This window comes from Mandrillus leucophaeus, unplaced genomic scaffold (genome assembly GCF_000951045.1).
Source record: "Mandrillus leucophaeus isolate KB7577 unplaced genomic scaffold, Mleu.le_1.0 Scaffold892, whole genome shotgun sequence".
Lineage (NCBI taxonomy): Eukaryota > Metazoa > Chordata > Mammalia > Primates > Cercopithecidae > Mandrillus > Mandrillus leucophaeus.
The window spans coordinates 824,905-843,424 of NW_012109719.1; the positions used below are offsets into that span (position 1 = coordinate 824,905).

The window sequence follows — 18,520 nt, forward strand, 5'->3', positions numbered from 1 at the left end:
GTCATATTACTAAGCTTTTTGCTTGACATGTTTTTAGAATTTCACACACAAAAAAGCTAAAAAATGTTTGACTCATCTTTAAAGATTTCTACAGGGCCTTGTTCCTTCAATAGTAGCTCATTCCAAAATTTGTATAACACCTATAATGTTATAAGCATTATAATAATCTAAAATAGTAGCACGATGAAAAGAGAGTCAAGTATTATCTGTCTGTAATAATTTAAAGGAAAAAACAAAGTTCAAGGCAATACATGAGATATCATTCACTTAAAAGAAATCTTTTTACATTTATTGCTTGAGAACATTCACAGGACGTGAGATTACCACAGTTGTTTTCGCACTGCTTGTCCTTTCAGGGTTTCCACGTTGAAATTATTTGTCTTGGCAGGCATAATGAAAAACACCACCACTGTGACGTCACTTTTATGCATCTGATGAGGAATTAGTAAACACAACAGAGTCAACTATCAAAGATTTTTTAAAAGTATGATAGATTGAACTTACACATAGAAAAGTAGTGTTTTAAATACCAGTAGATAAAAGGAATAGTTATTATGAGTCACAGACAAATTATATTCACCTTCCTGAGACTTTTTCAGAAATTTTAATTAAAATTAACATTTAATTAAACATTTAATTAAATTTTCAATTTTCAGTCAGTATTTGTCAATGAACAAATTGACTTTCAATCAGTATTTGTCAATTAACAGTTTGAAAATTCAAACAGATTATTTTCACGCCTTTGACAATCTAGAATAGATAACAATTGCTATTGATAACACTGCGCTTTTCTGTGGTTAAAAAAATAGCATGAATGAGAGCTAATATTACAAGATCAAAATTAATTCTTTAAAATTTCAGATTGGAAATTTAATGAAGATTTGAGCTTTGGTAAAAGCTAAAATAATATTTAAATTTTTTTGCTTATTCACGTTGATTGATGACAAATAGATTATTCACATTTTTCTCTAAATGTCTTGATTCTCATGATGTTATATTTTGGGTTTTAGCCCTAAAGTAAAGAAACAAGCACATGCTGAGCACTGTGCTGGGGTGCTTTAAATATACTACCAATAATCGTGTATAATAGGCATTTCTCTCCTCATTTTATCAATGTCAAAAGAAAGGAATGAGAGGTTAAATATTTTGTCTGAGTTCCTACAACAGGTTAGTGCCAAAGCTGACATGTAAACTGCTGGCTTAGCATCTCTCAAAAGGAAATGATTTGTTAAGAAGCTGTAAGAATGAAAGCATAAACTCACTTAAAATCATGCACCTCTAAGAAGGTTTACGTGTTCTGGAAATGACTGACTAGCTCCAAAGTGTGGGGCACTTTACCATCTGGGGCCTGACATTTTATTAGGGAAAGCTACTAAAGGCATACAATAGGAAACTCACCCTAGGACCAGCCAATGTGCTATCAAAGAATAAATGTACTATGTGGAAAGAGAATTCCTTCTTTTAACTTCTCCAAGTATTGCAGTTATGTTTTATGTCTAGTGTAATGGTAATCAGTCTTTTCTTCAAATCTATAAATAAAGTGAATATTTAATAATGATATAAATACATTTATTAATAATGTCCCTAAAGACTCTGCACATTTGATGTAGTTGTGAGTCCATTATAAAGCTTGTTGAATGAATATATACTAGGAAAATATGAAGTAAGATTATTTAAGAATAATCTTTTTAGCCTTCAGTTCTATTTTGCAGAGTTGGACTTTATTAATGAATTGCTTGCTTATTAATGTGACTTTAGTAAATTTTTTTTAGCATATTTGGTATAATGTCTGCTCTAAAGCAAAAAATTTATGTCCAAGAGATAAAAATTTAACTCGAGTGTAGTAGAAAACTCAGGAAAGTTTAGATTTTCTCATTATCTCACTAAAATTGAAATTCTACACTCCTCTCCTGTGAATATTTTCCTATTACTTATTCTGTATTTTTATGTGATTGGGATTGGAATTGGAATATAAACCAATAGCTCCCATCAATACCTATGACATGGTACCATTTTTTTTATAGTTGCTTCTATTTATGCATATTGTATTGCCCAGTTAGTTGAGAACCCACTTTGTATCCCACCTTTCTGAGTGAAAAAATGATTTCACATTGTTGGGAGTAAGAACCTTCTTTTTCCTCCTTCATGCTTTCATGTGGTGTGACATCCACTAGTTCAACAGTTTAAGACTCTCAGTCGCAGGAAGGAGATGTGGCTGGGGAGGTGAGTGAACCAAGTGTGTGTGTGTCTGCCCTGTTCTATAGAGAGTTAGAGATGTCTGGTTTGACTGCCAGCTATGTGGCACATGCTTCAGTTGGGGGAGGAGAGTGATGGTCAGAGCTTCCTATGATTAAATGGCTAAGAGTAATAACAAGGTTCAGTATTAGGATGCCTACTGCCATGTGCATAAGTCACATCTTCCATTATAGTCTTCAATGATTTTTTGAAAATTAATATTTTGCTCTCCATCACTTGATTTCTCTATACTAATTTTTCAATTGATTACAAACTCATGTGAGGTAAAAGGGATGTTACAATGACTTCTTAAAATATAGCATATATAATGGGATAAGCTTAAGCTTCTCCTAAAAAAAAAAAAAAGACAACATTATAGACAAATATACAAGTCAACACTGTGGCAACTCCAATATGTAAACTGAAAGGCTGAAGCCATTTTTGGAATACTACTATAATTTATTCTCTTGAAAACTATTCTTCACTTCCCACAGAAGAAAGTTCTCCCTACAAGGGTGTTATATCATGTCCTAAAGCTTTCTTACCCTCAGCAGGAAATTTAGCCTGGATAAGGATTCTAGGAAGATGTCAGCTCCTTTGTTTGAAAACTCATACCTCCCAGCAATGAAAAGGAACAAAGTCTTTTCAAGATCAAAGTCCAGATGACTAAAACAAAACAAAACAGTTTCAAATGAAATACAGCAATAGTAACAAAATGTACACAAGAATTCTGTTAATGTACAAAGGGGGCTGGGAGAGATAAACATTTACTATTACAATTCTGTTTTCTCTCTACCAAAGATCCCTCATATCTGATGCTTCTTTTCTTTAATAAAGAAAATCATACCCATAGAAATGACCTCGAACAAAATCTTGGATTCTGGCCTTGTACATGGCATGTAGATTTTGAAACTCATGCACTGCTGAAAATTTCTTAACATTCAAGCCATTTGGAGTAACTACATCTAGAAAAGTAAAACAAAATTATTATTAAAATTCTCTTTTCAAAGAGGGTACATTGTAGAAATAAGTATCTTTAAAACTATAAAGCTAGATGTTTATTAACATTCTACTTTCTGACTACCATAAAAAGTAAAATTTATAAAACTTCCAGTTCATAAAAAGTTCATAAAAATTCACAACAAATTTTGTCTATTGATTGAAATAGGAAATCAGAAATGCCTGACCAAAATAACAATGAGGGACTGGTACAATGAAACAGGTTAATCAATAGCAATAATAATTGATATTATAGTATTCATTTATTGATTACTTAATGTGCACCAGGTTTTGCTTTAAAGGCTTACAGTGTAACTCAATCTCTTCAACAAACCAAAGGAATGGGTACTCTTATCTGCATTTTCAGAGGTGGAAACTCAGGCACAGAGTTGTTCAAAGACCCTGTCCAAGAACACACGGCTGGTAAGTCGAAGCAGAATCCATGCAGTCTGCCTCCACATAGTGTTTCCTTAACCCTGCACTAAACTGCCTCCTGCCATCTTGTTTTCCACACGTGTATGGGACACCTTTTGTACATTTGGAAAATTGGAAAAGGCAGCCTCTTACTTCTAATTTCTATTCTTATCTCTATTTCTTATTTCTAACACAACTGATTCATTCTTCCCAGGAGATTCTGTTGCTCAGGCAGGAAGACATTCTTGGTTTTCCAAATAGTGGTCTGTGACAAGAAACAGAGGGACCACTCATAGCATATGATGGAAACTACCTACTGAGTTGAATACATGGGTTATCACATTTAGTAGCATAAAAGCAAAAGCAAGAAAAAAGAAGCTATGTTAAAAAAAATTTAGCACAGGGCTCTGAAGATTTTTGTAATTTTAAGAATCTTTTCCAGCCTGGCCAACATGGTGAAACCCCATCTCTACTAAAAATACAAAAATTAGCCAGGCGTGGTGGCAGGCACTTGTAGTCCCAGCTACTGGAGGGGCTGAGGCAGATGAATCGCTTCAACCCAGGAGGCAAAGGTTACAGTGAGCCGAGATCGTGCCACTGCACTTCAGCCTGGGTGAAAGAGCAAGATTCCATCTCAAAAGAAAAAAAAAAATCTTTTACAGTTAACTGCCTATTTTCTTGATATGGTTCCACAAAATCAATCCAGGCTTTTTGGTCATTTTTTGTGGAAAATAAAAACTTACTGATTTTTATGAGTTTTTGTTAAGTAATCTGACATTTGTTATACTCTTTTACATACATGGCCACCGTAGAATCAATTTTAAGTAGCAAAGGTTTCCAGTGAAAGCTTTCATGTAATTCCTAAATGAACTATATAATGTGATTCATATAGTATGACAATTACATCTTAAAATGTATTTATCTTTCTATAGCAATTACGTAGAGCTCATTTTGTGCCAGGCCCTATTACATTTGACATGTAATAATTTTTTAAAATCCCTATGAGGTAAGTTGTTTTCACTGTCCCCATTTTACAAATGAAGAAACCGGCCTACAGAATATTAAGTCATTTGGTCAATGTCAAGTGAGTGCAAAGTAACAGAGGCTGGATTTAGAACCAAAGCAGCCTGGCTCAGGAGTCTCTGCCCTTTTGACACAGTGGTGTCATACAACTGTACCATACAAAAAGCTATAGAAGGCAAGAATGTATGTGGATACCAGCTTATTATGGATTGTAATCCTCAGCAGTTTTCTAAATTGTTTTGCAAACAATTATAAAAAAAGATCTGTGTCCTGAAATTGTCTGTTTATTAGCCTAAAGAGTTAGGCCAAGGAGGTCTTCTAATATCCATATTAATAACAGAATAATCTCATATGCACAGGCCTATGTGCAGTCATATGCTGGTAAAATTTAACAAAAAGTACTCCAGGAAAAAGAGAGAAAAAGAGAAAGAGAGAGATAATTTTAGTATTTCCCTTTCTCCAAGGTGTAAATATTCCCATCATGACTGATTTCAAGCTACCAATGTAAGTGCAGAGTTGGGAAGAAAAGTGCAGTAACACCATTATAGTATTTCCATCCATGAAATATATATATGGATGTTAATGCACCATTATATAGGTTATAGGTTTTAGGTTATTTTTATATAATGGTGCAGTAACATATAATGGTATTACTGCACCATTATATAAAAATAACCTAAAATCATAGTAAAATGTAGTAAAATAACTAAGAAATGATGTTAAATTAGTTAAATTAGTTTGATTAGTTAAAATTAATTAATTCATATAATAGAATATGAATAGGTTTTCTCTGGAAAAGAGATCTTTCCCTGGAAGCAACATTGGTCACTAATTTCTTGCTATTGTTCCCAAGTAGAAGACAATGTCAATGTTACCCACATTTCTGATGTTAGGCAACGCCAACACAAAGGAAAAGCATTGACTAAAAGATGGTATTACCTAGAGTTCATATTAAGGTATTAGCACGTGCTTAAAAATCAATAATTGCAACACTATTAATGATTATATTAAAGGGAAAATGACAAATTTTTTAAAGCAACACAGGATATTTAAGGCAAACGTTGTATTCAGTTTTGTATCTGTAATTAGTAAATTTATAATACTGCCTTCCCTCCAATATTTTAAAGAAAATACCACCTTTTCAACATCTTAAATTATTTTGAGTCAAATTTATGGCAAAAGCATAATGATACAGTAGTAAATATAAGCTTTTGCCAATGATTATATAGTGATATTTTGAAAAATATCTGGTCCCATGCATGTTTTTAACCTAGTTAATTTGTCTCTTGCTCTGTAGTTGTGCCCTCAGCATTAAAAGTAATGGCTCTAGTTAAACTTTTAATCGGGGAGGACTTCAAGAAAAACCAAGGAATACAAAGTCATAGTTACTCTATGTGATCCTTTTTTTTTTTCAGAATGCTCTAGGGAGGGTTTATATGTTTACTGATCTACTGAAAGTCCATTGACCTTCCTGAGCCACAAAATGTTCAGAGATTTCACAATTTCCATCAGAGCCACCACATGATTCTACTGCAAGTCTGAAGAAGACCAGATTGCAGTGTTTACAGTTTCTGGTAGAACTTCCAGGTAAAGCTAGTTTGTGGGCACTCAGTAATAGATGAGAACTTGGGGAAAATCTAGACAGTGATCCGCACAAAATAGTAATTGTTGATATTTTCTAAATCTTTACAATGGACCAGGCACTGAGCTGAGTTTTGTCCATATGTCAACTCTTCGAATCATTGCAACAATTCTAGATAAGAGAAAGGATTATTATCCACATTATGCAGATAAGACACAGAGAGCTTAAGCAACTTTTATAATGTCACACAGCTAGTAACGTATACTCAACATAAAATCATTTTTTATACTGAATACAGGCAGTTTGGCAAAAAGCTCATGCTTTGACCACTACTCTGTAGCTATATTCTTAAGAAAACAAAAATTTAAGAAAATAGTGTATAGAGAAAGCAGGACCCAGAATACAATCTTGGAGAATGTCCACTTTGAAAAGTAAAAGAAAGTAGAAAAACGATTAGAAGCACCAGAAAAGATTATAGTGGAAAGAAACTAGAATGTGCAGTGTCATGAAAAAGAATGGAAACAGATGTTCACCACCTTTAAATGCTAGAGAATATAAAGAAATATAAAAAACATTAGATGACCCTGAATTTGATGATTTTTGGAAAAGCAATTTTAGGCCAGAGTTGGAGGTTGGAAGCCAGAGTCCCACGGGCTAATGAGTAAGTGAACCTAGCAATTATGGTTTACTCTTACAAGATATTTGGCAGCAGGAGAAAGGAGGAGATGGTATGACATTTGGCAGGGTAGCAACCTCAAGAGAAATTTTCATTTTAGAATAGGCAAAAACAAAGAAAGTATTTCTGTGAGCTCAGAAAAAGATACTGTAGATAGGAAGAAGGAATATCCAGGAGAGAAATAAGCATATTGATGGAATAAACTCCCTAAAGAAGAATGGGAGTAAGAATCCAAGTGAATCCAAGAGAATCCTTGGAAAGAAAAATGCTACCATAGGTTCTTAATGCTGCAGTATTCAAATTAGTTGGGTTCTCGTTCTATCTTTTTATTTTTTTATTTGTTTGTTTTAATCTAGCACCTTGAAATACCTCCTCTACACATTCTGCTATCTGAAAGAAGGACAACTAGAGACAAGACCATAGGAATTAAGCAAGGAGGATATATTAATTAGGATGGTTTGGTTGCAAGCAATATAAACCTACTAATGCTGGCTCAAGTATAATAACAAGGAATTTATTAGTAGGATGCCGGAGTGTCTCACGGCAAAGATTTAGCTGAGCCTTAGGAATGATTTTTAAAAGTGGTTGAAATTAGCCGGGCGCGGTAGCTCACGCCTGTAATCCCAGCACTTTGGGAGGCCGAGGCGGTTGGATCACGAGGTCAAAAGTTCAAGACCAGCCTGGCCAAGAGAGTGAAATTCTGTCTCCATTAAAAATACAAAAATTAGCCGGGCGTGGTAGCAGGCGCCTGTAATCCCAGGTACTCGGCAGGCTGAGGCAGAGAATTGCTTGAACCCGGGAGGCGGAAGTTGCAGTGAGCCGAGATCGGGCCACTGCACTCCAGCCTGGGTGACAGAGCGAGACTCCATCTCAAAAAAAAAAAAAAAAAAAAAAAAAAGTGGTCGAAATCACTGTGGAGAACCTAGAGTTCTCTCAGTCTGTTTTTGCTTCTCATAGCAATTCAGTGTAGTTTAATCTCTTTGCATCCAGTGCAACGGAATAGAAAAATAAACACTACCAATAGCTCAAAGCTGGCATTCTATCATATGGCAGTGCATTCAGAGATTCGTTTGAATGGGAGCATTCTGATTGGCCCAGCTTATGTCAGATGTCTTCTTTGGGGCCAATCAGCTGTGGCCGGATGACAGGGCTGTGTCTTATGAGCATGAGTTCTTCACATTGCAAGCTCTGGTTGGGTCTGTAGATAGTTCCTAGAAAAATTTGCAAGGAATTTGGGGATAGGTAAAACAAAATGTTTCTACCAACACAGCACCAATGAGGCAACGTTACAAGACGTAGGACTGGGATAGTCTCACACAAATTTCTATTTTCTTGGCTTTCATTTTCTTAAAAGGCAAGAGTCAACTGAGCTTCCTTACACATACCAAGTCATTATGACAATCCAGGTCATACCGAGGTTACTTCAAGCATAGTTCATTTATTCAACAAGCACAGATTGAACACTTAGCCATGTTCCAGATATAGCTTTGTGTTGGTTTCCCCGCAAACCTACTGAAATTGAGAATTAAAATACACTTAAAGAGCTGCGTGGCAACTGGATGCAATTTTTCTTCAAACTTCACGATGGAAAAACAAAATCCTTATAGTCTAACGTCATTTGGAACTGAAAGATAGGTGATCCAGGGATAATAATTACCAGGCTTTCTCTTCAGCATGTGTTCGGCCTCTATTGCTGTTATTTCAGAAACCGTGGTGAACACATGAGCGCAATGAACGGAGGCTCGCTCCATGCAGTACCGGTGGTAAATCTGCCTTTCCCCAGCCTCTTTGTCTATGTTAAACTGTTAGAAACAAAAATAAAACACACATTTGCTAACACTAGCCCTTCTACACAAGCAAAACAAAATCACACATTTCACCAATTGGCTTTCCTCAAGGCTATGTAAAATTTTATGACCACACAAAAGTAATAAAAGGTTGAATTAAACCCATTACTACAACACACACAAGAACTTACACTTTAAAAGACATTGTTTACTCCATTTCTCCTTCCAAACTGCTATTTAACTCCCTAAGTAAATGATGCTTCTACCTTGCTGTAATCACATAGAATTCTTGAATTTTTGACATTTTAATTACACTTTTACTTATTCTACATCTTGGAATACTGAGCTAATGCCTTTCTCCAAAGTCTTGTGTATTTTCCCATAAACAGTGAAACAAAGTTGACATTAAACTTGACATTGAAAATAAGAATAATTATTGTAATGCTTAATTCACTGGAAGAGAACCTGAGAAAGAGAAAGACAAATGCTTTTCCTTGGTTATAGATCTTCCCCTTTATAATTGCAAAGAGTGTATAGTTACTCTAGTTAGATATTGTGCTAGATTATGCAATTATCTATACTTCCAGGTAGTTTAACTTTAAAAAAGTCAAATTCCCAACAATCACTTAAATAATCGGCAACTGTTGTGGGCTTTTGCCATTGCACTTAGTTACTGAATGTAATGTTTCACATAGCTGCATATGAAACTAGTAGTGTCTAAGACAAAAAGAATATGTAAAGTTTCTGACATTATGTAAGTAGGGTGCTTTTCATAATGGAGATTGTTAGTAGCTCTTCAGCACTAGTGTCAGGCACTCCACTAAGCACAATGACATATTTAGTCTTTGTAAACTACTGAGACACATATTTTGTCTTCATTTTATGGAGAAGGAAATTGAAACTTTTAGAGGTCAAGAAACTTGCCGAAGGTCACATTGCTATTAAGAATCTTAGTAGAACCCTAATTTGATCCCTAATCAGCCTGACTGATGAATGAATACAATCTTGTATTCATCTGTTTATATATCATTTAGACTTCAACTCTATCAACAAGTTAGTCCCAATAATTATGGCATCATAGAGAGAAAAATACTGAAAAGAGACCCATTAGAGGAATCTCATAATTAGAACAAGAAAACTTCTAGAACATTCTTTCATGACTGTAATATTTGGAATCATCTCTCTGAAAATGTTTGAATCAGGTTGTTTATGACATGCTTGGATTAGCAGAAGTTTTCTTAAAAGCTCTATGTATCCGGTCTAATTCATGAAACCAAATCTCTCATTTAATCAACTTTTGTGAGCAATTTATGTGTATCTATTACCTTTAAGAAACTTATAAATTAATGGAAAATGGGTTAAAAAAACAGGTAGAAATGAAATGACTATGTGTCTGAATAAGTTACAGGATCAGAGCAGCACTGATTCACTCTGGCTGAAGGTAGGCAAAAGTATCTCATACTACGCAATAAGTGTAGTCAGCATCAACCTTACAAATGTAAGACTTTCAAGTGCAAAGACGAAGACTTACTCATCTTTGTATTTCCAAACTGGTTGGATGAATAAAATGGCATTTGGACCACGACATGAAAGTTTAATTCTGGGAAAGTTATTTTTAGCTGAAATGCTAGCCGCCCTAAAGAACAAGTATAGAAAATGCTATGGTATGTGCAGAAAATAGCAGCACATCTGATGTGACTGTAGCATTGGATGTAGAATGTAAGAGACAGAGGCTGGTCAGATACAATAGGGCCAGATCACTGAAATCCCTAAAGATGAGCTTAGGAATTTTGCCTTTGTCCTATAAACAAGAAAAGCCACTCTGAACGTGTTTGTTTAGAGGTGTGGTAAAGACAGAGTTGATGTTTAAGAAAAATAACTCTGGAAAGAAGTAAAGAATGTTTTCTATCCCGTTGAGTATTTTGTGAATTTCAAATGAGATAACAAATGTCAAATGTTTAGAAAAGTGCCTGGAATATGGAAAGTGCTCAGTACATTTAGCCATTGTTCTTATTAATTATTATTATTGTTGTAGAGAATCACATGTCACAGATAAGACAGCATTTAACATTTGGACATTTAGAGATGGAAAGATAGATTTTCTAAATGAGCAGGCTGAGTATGCACAAATACAGTGGCAGGATAGCAGGAGCCTGGAAACCCCGTGAGAGGCCTTGGGGAAGTCAGGCAGGTGTGCATGCTTCTGCCTTTCCCTCCTCCCATGGGGCACCCTTATCTTTTAGGTCTGTAGTAAGCGTGGCCACACCTGTGGCTTTACAGAAACCCTATCCATTTACACATGTTGTCCACTCTTTATGATTGTATCTTAAAATCTCTGTACAATAATTCCAACATAGGACATATCTGGACCTGGTCTTTTTGACAATGGGTTTTTACTTTCTTGCATTTTAATATATCTCATAATTTTTTATTGAATTCTGGATAATGTGTATAGAAAAACAAAAAATGGGTAAAAGTACATATTAATCAATAAAACACAGTCCAGTGACACAGTGGGTAACCCTATAATTGAAGCTGACTAGCTCAAAACTTGATCAGAAGAAAGAGTTTAAATCCACCAAATAATTGTCCATGGCTTCCTTTCCCATTTTCCAATCCCAAATGGCATTGTCCTCAGATTTCCATCTAGGAAATTCCATTACAATTAAGAAAAAAAAAAAAAAAAGGCCAGGCATGGTGGCTCACGCCTGTAATCCCAGCACTTTGGGAGGCGGTCAGGAGATCAAGACCATCCTGGCCAACATGGTGAAACCACGTCTCTACAAAAAACACAAAAATTAGCCAGGCGTGGTGGCAGGTGCCTGTAGTCCCAGCTATTCAGGAGGTTGAGGCAGGGGAATTGCTTGAACCCGGGAGGAGGAGGTTGCAGTGAGCCAAGATCGCATCACTGCACTTCAGCCTTGCAACAGAGCAAGACTCCGTCTCAAAAAACAAACAAACAAAACAACAACAACAAAACCGTAAGAAAACTAAAGGCTTTAGGGAATAAAAAAGCATTTATTATGTAGCCATTAGAGTCGAGGGGATAATTGATCAATGACTGGACTTTAAAAAATGAGTTTGGAGGCCGAGCATGGTGGCTCACGCCTGTAATCCCAGCACTTTGGGAGGCCCAGGCGGGCGGATCATGAGGTCAGGAGATCGAGACCATCCTGGCTAACATGGTGAAACCCCGTCCCTACTAAAAATACAAAAAATCAGCTGGGCGTGGTGGCGGGCGCCTGTATTCCCAGCTACTTGGGAGGCTGAGGCAGGAGAATGGCTTGAACCCGGGAGGCGGAGCTTGCAGTGAGCCGAGACCGCGCCACTGCACTCCAGCCTGGGCGAGAGTGAGACTCTGTCTCAAAAAATAGTAATAATAAATGAGTTTGGATACATATTCTTAGAGGTTCTCAGAAATTTCATATGCTGGCTGAAAATGGTTAAAATGTTATTTTAAATAATGAATTTTACTAAAAACTTAAACCAGCATTAGAGTTTTTGTAATTGGCTTCTAACAAGAATTGTTTTCAGTTAGCAGTAATTTGAGGAAAGTAGCTCTAATCTTTCTGATTTCACAAAAGTTTAATTATCTTATTCTTGTTCTCATACTTACCCTATTTTTATTTGTCTGAGTCAGAATTTACTGAAACTGATTCTGGTTCCTGCATCAAAGATTAAACTATGACTTATTCCCATACTGAATTTTTAAAAACCTTTCACGTATATGATTTGGTATTCTTATGTGTCACTCAAATTCTAAACTTAGTGTGAGCATGGGGGCTTCTGTTGTGACAAATGATTATGAACTTAACCCAAAAGCTAGTTGTTGACTGCTTGTGGTCTACTAGTCATTTTGCTATATAGAACATTTTACTGGAAAGATGGGCAGGAGTCTGACTAAACTTAAGTATCTCAACCAGTGAGGGGCTTTAAACTAGGGAGATATATGATTATATCTGAAGGAAGTGGGATAAATACGGCCCTTTCCTCAAAAGGGTAAAGTTGTAACATATAACCATATACTATAATGTGTTTCTTCCTTAAAACCAAATAAGAATATCCTATGTATATTATTAGTAGCTTTTAAAATTATTTATTACTATATAAGATTCAAGAATTCCAAAGTGGGCCGGGCGCGGTGGCTCAAGCCTGTAATCCCAGCACTTTGGGAGGCCGAGACGGGCGGATCAGGAGGTCAGGAAATTGAGACCATCCTGGCTAACCCAGTGAAACCCCGTCTCTACTGAAAAATACAAAAACTAGCCAAACTAGCCGGGCGAGGTGGCGGGCGCCTGTAGTCCCAGCTACTCGGGAGGCTGAGGCAGGAGAATGGTGTAAACCCGGGAGGCGGAGCTTGCAGTGAGCTGAGATCCGGCCACCGCACTCCAGCCTGGGTGACAGAGCCAGACTCCGTCTCAAAAAAAAAAAAATTAATTCTGAAGTGAAATACTCAATCTGCCACTCTGATATTTTCTCTTTCACTGAAGTCAAAGTGCACTCCTCTCCAGGAAGCATGCTTGTTCATCTTATCAGCTTAGCACAGATGACTGGTTTGCCCTTATTAGTCCACCATTACTATGTGCCGCTAAGAACCTCCTATTTCCCCAAGCTTTCTGAAATCCTTGGTGACTTTACTTTAAATGTACAGCTTATGTTTCTAGTTTGACCTTTAGATTAGGCTGACCTTTTCATAGGGAAGGACTCATCAGGACCACTCATTGCTTTACAGATGTTAAAAGTTTTTCAGAAAGAGCTTTCTTGCGCTCTGTCTTTGAGACAGTAGTATAACTTTTCAGTAGCGTTATCTGAGTATTATTTATGTATCACACACACATACACATTCTGTTTTATAGAATCCTAGAACTCTTTAAGCTGGGAAAGTTTTAAAAATCAACTTTCTAACTTCCTAATTTTCCTGATAATGAAACCGAACCCTAGAGTGCTAAATAGATTTGATAATACAGATACCATATCTGCAAAACTTCTGAATTTATATTCCTCAAATGCTTTGTTAATATTATTAACATGATGATATAAAATACATACTTTCATGAATCTAAATTGACATATAAAAAATAGAAGAAATAAATCAAAACTGAATGACTTTGGCAGGTGATAGAATCAGGTAATCTGCTAAGATTAGCAAAAATAACTTGTTGTTCACCAAGGACCCATATCCCTGTGTGCAATAACTTCTGTTTTACTTGATCCCACAAAAATACCCCTGTGCATTGTGAAGTTACAGGAAAAATTGAACCTATCAACCTATAATGTGGCTTTTAATCAATTGTTTACCTGGAGGATAGAAGAAATAGAGGAAGTAAGTCTCACAGTGCAAGTTTGTATGTCTCAAATCCCAGTTCTCTACCTGCCACTCAGAGCTGTGTGTGGATCCAGGGTGTTCACAGCACCTCCATAGCCTTTGGCTAGAACGAGGGCCCAATCCTGGGCCGACATCATGTCTTTACTCCTACCATATCCCTCTGGAACTATTGTTCCACAGCGGGACAGAAATCAGGCCTCTCACCTCTATACTCTAGTGTACTCTGAACAAAGTTGAGCTATATGAGCTGTCTGTCAACCCAAGGGAAGCTTTGTCATGAATATTGATTAGCTAAAAGGGCATTTCTGCCATCTGGTTGGCAGATGAAATGTACAGATCAATACTTATCTTTCAGCTTCAGCAATCTGAAAGAAGGGTGAGTAAGAAGGAAGGAGGAAGGAATATTTACCTTATCAAGATGGTTGTAGAAATCAATATTTGCTGCACAGAGATACCTCCCGAGTAGTGTAGCGTGGGTTGTAAATATTGTGGCAATAGGAAGTTTCCTGGCTCGAGAAAGGATCAGTCCAATTCCAGCCTGCCATTCATGGAATTGGGCAACGACATGTTTATCATCTGCGTGATCTGTCACCTACATTAGAAAAAAAAAAGCATTCAGAAAAGTTGTTGATGAAGCTTGATTGTGATCATAGTCCACATTATAAGTGGAGTTATGGTGTCTATAAAATATTTTACAATTTAAAGGAATCTAAACATAGAGCATGAATATTTAGCAAGGATAAGTACAGGATTCAGTGGCATGTTCATTAACCCCATACATTTTTATATCTTAATCCTCTCTTTCAGTGATGGAGCAGATTTTTTGTATCCACAGAAGAATAAATACTAATATTAATGACAGGTAATGAATATTAAGAAATAAATGGAATAAATGCAAAGTAGGCACTCAAAAAATATTTATTGACTGGATGAATAAATAAATTCTTAAAGATATCACTGAACAGCTGAATCAATTGGGACTACTCACTTACAAGTTTACTTTTTAAAAACTACTTGAATTTTTTTTAATTGACTAGACTTGTGTTTATTTATTGTGTACATTTTGATGTTTGCTGAAGGAATGGCCAGGAAGAGACTTCTATAAAAATATAAAAATGTCTTCTTTATTTGTAGTGGCCCAGTTATGGAAAAGCAAATGTTGCTTAAAACTATATAGCAATCATAATGAAAAAAATGCATATGAAGAAAAAGTGACTTTTACAATATCATTTTTTTCTAATAAATAGTACTTGGATTCTCGATGACTTGAAAACTCTAAAAGCCTACAATGATTTTCATGTGTGTATTTGCATATTTGATTTTGAGAAACAAAGATAAAATACCATTACATCATTTTAGAATAAATAATAAACGATTTCATGTTTTGAAAATATCTTATTTGGGTTTTCTTTTTCTTGAAGGCAACAAAATTTAACTGATATATTATTAAGAATATGGAATTAGAGAGAAAGAGGCTAATAAAAAACATGCCTTAAATCAAATCGCACCTTTGCAACACACTGAAGATCGGGGTATAATTCCACCCCAGGGTCTAGTTCCAAATCAGGTGGGCATCCGTTTCTTTGCCTTACAAAGAGACAGCTTATTTTGTTTGCCCTTACAAAATATTAACATTCACACTGACTCCACTGTGAGAATTCATTTCCTTAATAGAGAAAAGAGCAAAACACCAGCATTCAAGAAGGCTGAGCAGAGAATTGGGAAATTTGGAGCGTTAACTTAAAACAGTGGTTATCACATGTAGTGTACATCAGGATCACTTGGAGAGCTTATTAAACAAATAGCTTCTTAAGCTATTTGCTACTCTTAGGATTCTATACTTCATGTTTTTCTTGCATGTATATTAAGTATCATCTATATATCGGGCAATATAATTGGGTGTTTGACACACATCATGCCATTTAAATTTGACATGAGGTAAATAGTAATAAGTATCATTATTACACTGTTCCAAAGGCTGGCATTTAATTTCCAGAATGCTCAACATTTTCTCAGATTTCTTTCAATTGTATTAGGACAAGCCATAATGGCATCATCTCAAAATTTCCTTCATTTAAAGATCATGGGATCATTTTTAGGCACTGAAAGCAGTTGTGCTGTTCCTCTGTTGTATCACTATATAATAAACCATACCTCTTTTAAGAACCAGGCAGTTAAAGATCCAAATATCAGCATATCATTGGCTTCTCGGTCATGATAAGGAATGCCGACACTGCATGCTTCCCAGAGGTCACCCTTCCACCTATCCAGATTCCAAGCTGAAAAGCCTATGTCAAAAAGTACCACATAAGGACTTCCTTCTATCAGCCATCTTCCAAAATGCACCTGTCATATAAAGAACACATAGCCACGTAGTGATATTAAGTCATGCAAGACAGGACAACGTATTTGCACTCTGAGGATATAAACTTTATGTAGTACTCAATGGCAGATTAAACAAGCTACTTAGAAAAGAATACTGATAACATATAGTCTTTGCTGTTTGAGCCTCAAGCTGGAATGGGCATAAATCCATTCTTCTAGAATCTCCAAATTCTTGCTCTTCATTAAATTTAAAAACAATGTATCTAGATCATGTAATCTCTGTTCATCTGTCTTTAGTTACTCGCTTGTGACCTTGAACTCATAGGGTTTAATATTACAGTCTCTGCTTTTATGACAGAGCCATGAAATGCTTTGTATCTCTGAAAACCTGGGTAGTTGGATATAATGGCTCCAGTGTCACTTATTTTCTTTTATGGAACAGGACTAACAATATTTCCTGCTAGAAGAAAAAGCTATTTCTGTAGACCAATATGTATGATTTATCTGGCTATTCCTATCAAAAAAAAGTGATGTAAAATGTTTCCCAATATGGTTGCCGTCAGAGGTTTAACTAAACACATTGCCCTAGATACATTATCTCTTTAATCTAGCAGCTCAAAGTATAATTCTATTACAATCTTCAAATTGACGTTGATTCCTCAATGTTTTATCTTCTGCAAGTTTTAATGGATTAGCGCTCTCATTTTTTTCCCAATTGTGTGTATATCATCACTTGAATATCCAAGTTTTAACTCCCTTTTTTGTCTCCATATTTCTACAGCAATTTACTTGTTCTTTTGTCTTAATTTTTATTTTATGTTTATTCTCCTATTACATGATATACAACCTCATAAACCACTTCAAACCCTTTCTGGAACTCAGCAGAGGCTAAGAGTCTCTTTGAATGTGGATCCAGGCTTCTCTAGAAAATAAAATATATTCATATCGCTTACATGTTGGCACTTATGACTCCACCCATGGCTGAATTTTGCAGGACTTCAAAGCCCAATTTGATCATTTCCTACCAGGGGACCCAGACATGTGTGGGGATGCTTCTCACCCATCTGTTCCTTGGTCAACCTTGAAAGACCCTCATTGTGTTTCAGTTGCTTCCTTTATAATTCAGTGTTTATCCTGCCACTGTTTCCTTTTAAGATGAAATTTTCCTGAGCCCCAAACAACTTTTCAATAGTTTTTCTCCTTCGGAAATTCATTGCTTCATGTATTTTAACACTGTGAATAACATGTAATATTACTATATAATGTTTACTGACTGCCTAATATGTGCCAGATGATACATAAGCTAAGATTATAAAGAAGAGCTGAAACTATTACACAAATAGAGAATGTAAGCCAATTGGTACTGACCTCCAGTCAGTTCTTGGCTGCAACATGAAAATATCCCTACACTAGGAGGCCATGTAGTCTTGAGACCAGTCAGTTCCACTGTGTTTCTCATCTACCTCCTCCTTTACAGGAACTTCAAATGCAAGCCCCTTCTAACATCTCCTTTATTTGCATCCTGATAGTACAATAGGCATTGTTCTATCACACTTCTAACATTCTCTATGCTGCCTTCACTAAGAAATGTTTTCTGGTACTCTTTGGGATCTCACGTTCCCTTGTAAATTATACATTCCACTCCTTAAACCTTGCGTGCACCTCCTAGACACCACTACCCACACAGCATCTCAAGTGAACACTTCACATTTTTGCACCCCCAGAAACTATATTCCTGGGATGAGTAGGAAGGAAAGTTACTGATTTTTAAAATTCTACTGAAACTTTTAAAGCCTTATTCTTTATTTACACATAAAACACCTTTGAAATGTATGCTATCCAAAAATATTACCTTTCCGTGCTCAACAAAGATAAGGTTACTTTTTGACCTTATCCTAAGCAACTTCAAAGGCCATATTTTTTATCCTGCACACTTAACCTCATGGTTACTTGACCTTATGGACTTAAAAGACTTTCATGTCAATCTGCTTTCAGCTACTCAAGATCATGACTGCATTCTTTCCTTGTCAAATCCCAAATTGTTTCTTCTCTAAAATATTCCACTTCGGCATTCTGCTACCCAGTTAGAACTCTTGTACTTCCATTTCTGTCACTCTGTTTCTGCCAGTGTATATATTCTTTCTTTCTCCCCT

General features: G+C 36.0%; 1 protein-coding gene across 2 annotated transcripts in view; it reads right to left on the minus strand.

The window, feature by feature from the left end:
- GYS2 (glycogen synthase 2 (liver)) overlaps positions 1-18,520 on the minus strand; it is a 58,855-nt gene that overhangs the window by 21,520 nt on the left and 18,815 nt on the right. The window contains exons 3-8 of one of the 2 annotated variants that reach the window (XM_011969472.1): positions 16,197-16,388; positions 14,452-14,634; positions 8,587-8,731; positions 3,083-3,200; positions 2,781-2,901; positions 325-431 (exon numbers count right to left, since the gene is read on the minus strand). In XM_011969472.1, the coding sequence (XP_011824862.1) occupies positions 325-431; positions 2,781-2,901; positions 3,083-3,200; positions 8,587-8,731; positions 14,452-14,634; positions 16,197-16,388 (866 nt within the window). The remainder of the gene's footprint in view (positions 1-324; positions 432-2,780; positions 2,902-3,082; positions 3,201-8,586; positions 8,732-14,451; positions 14,635-16,196; positions 16,389-18,520) is intronic. The other variant, XM_011969474.1, reaches the window with a different exon arrangement.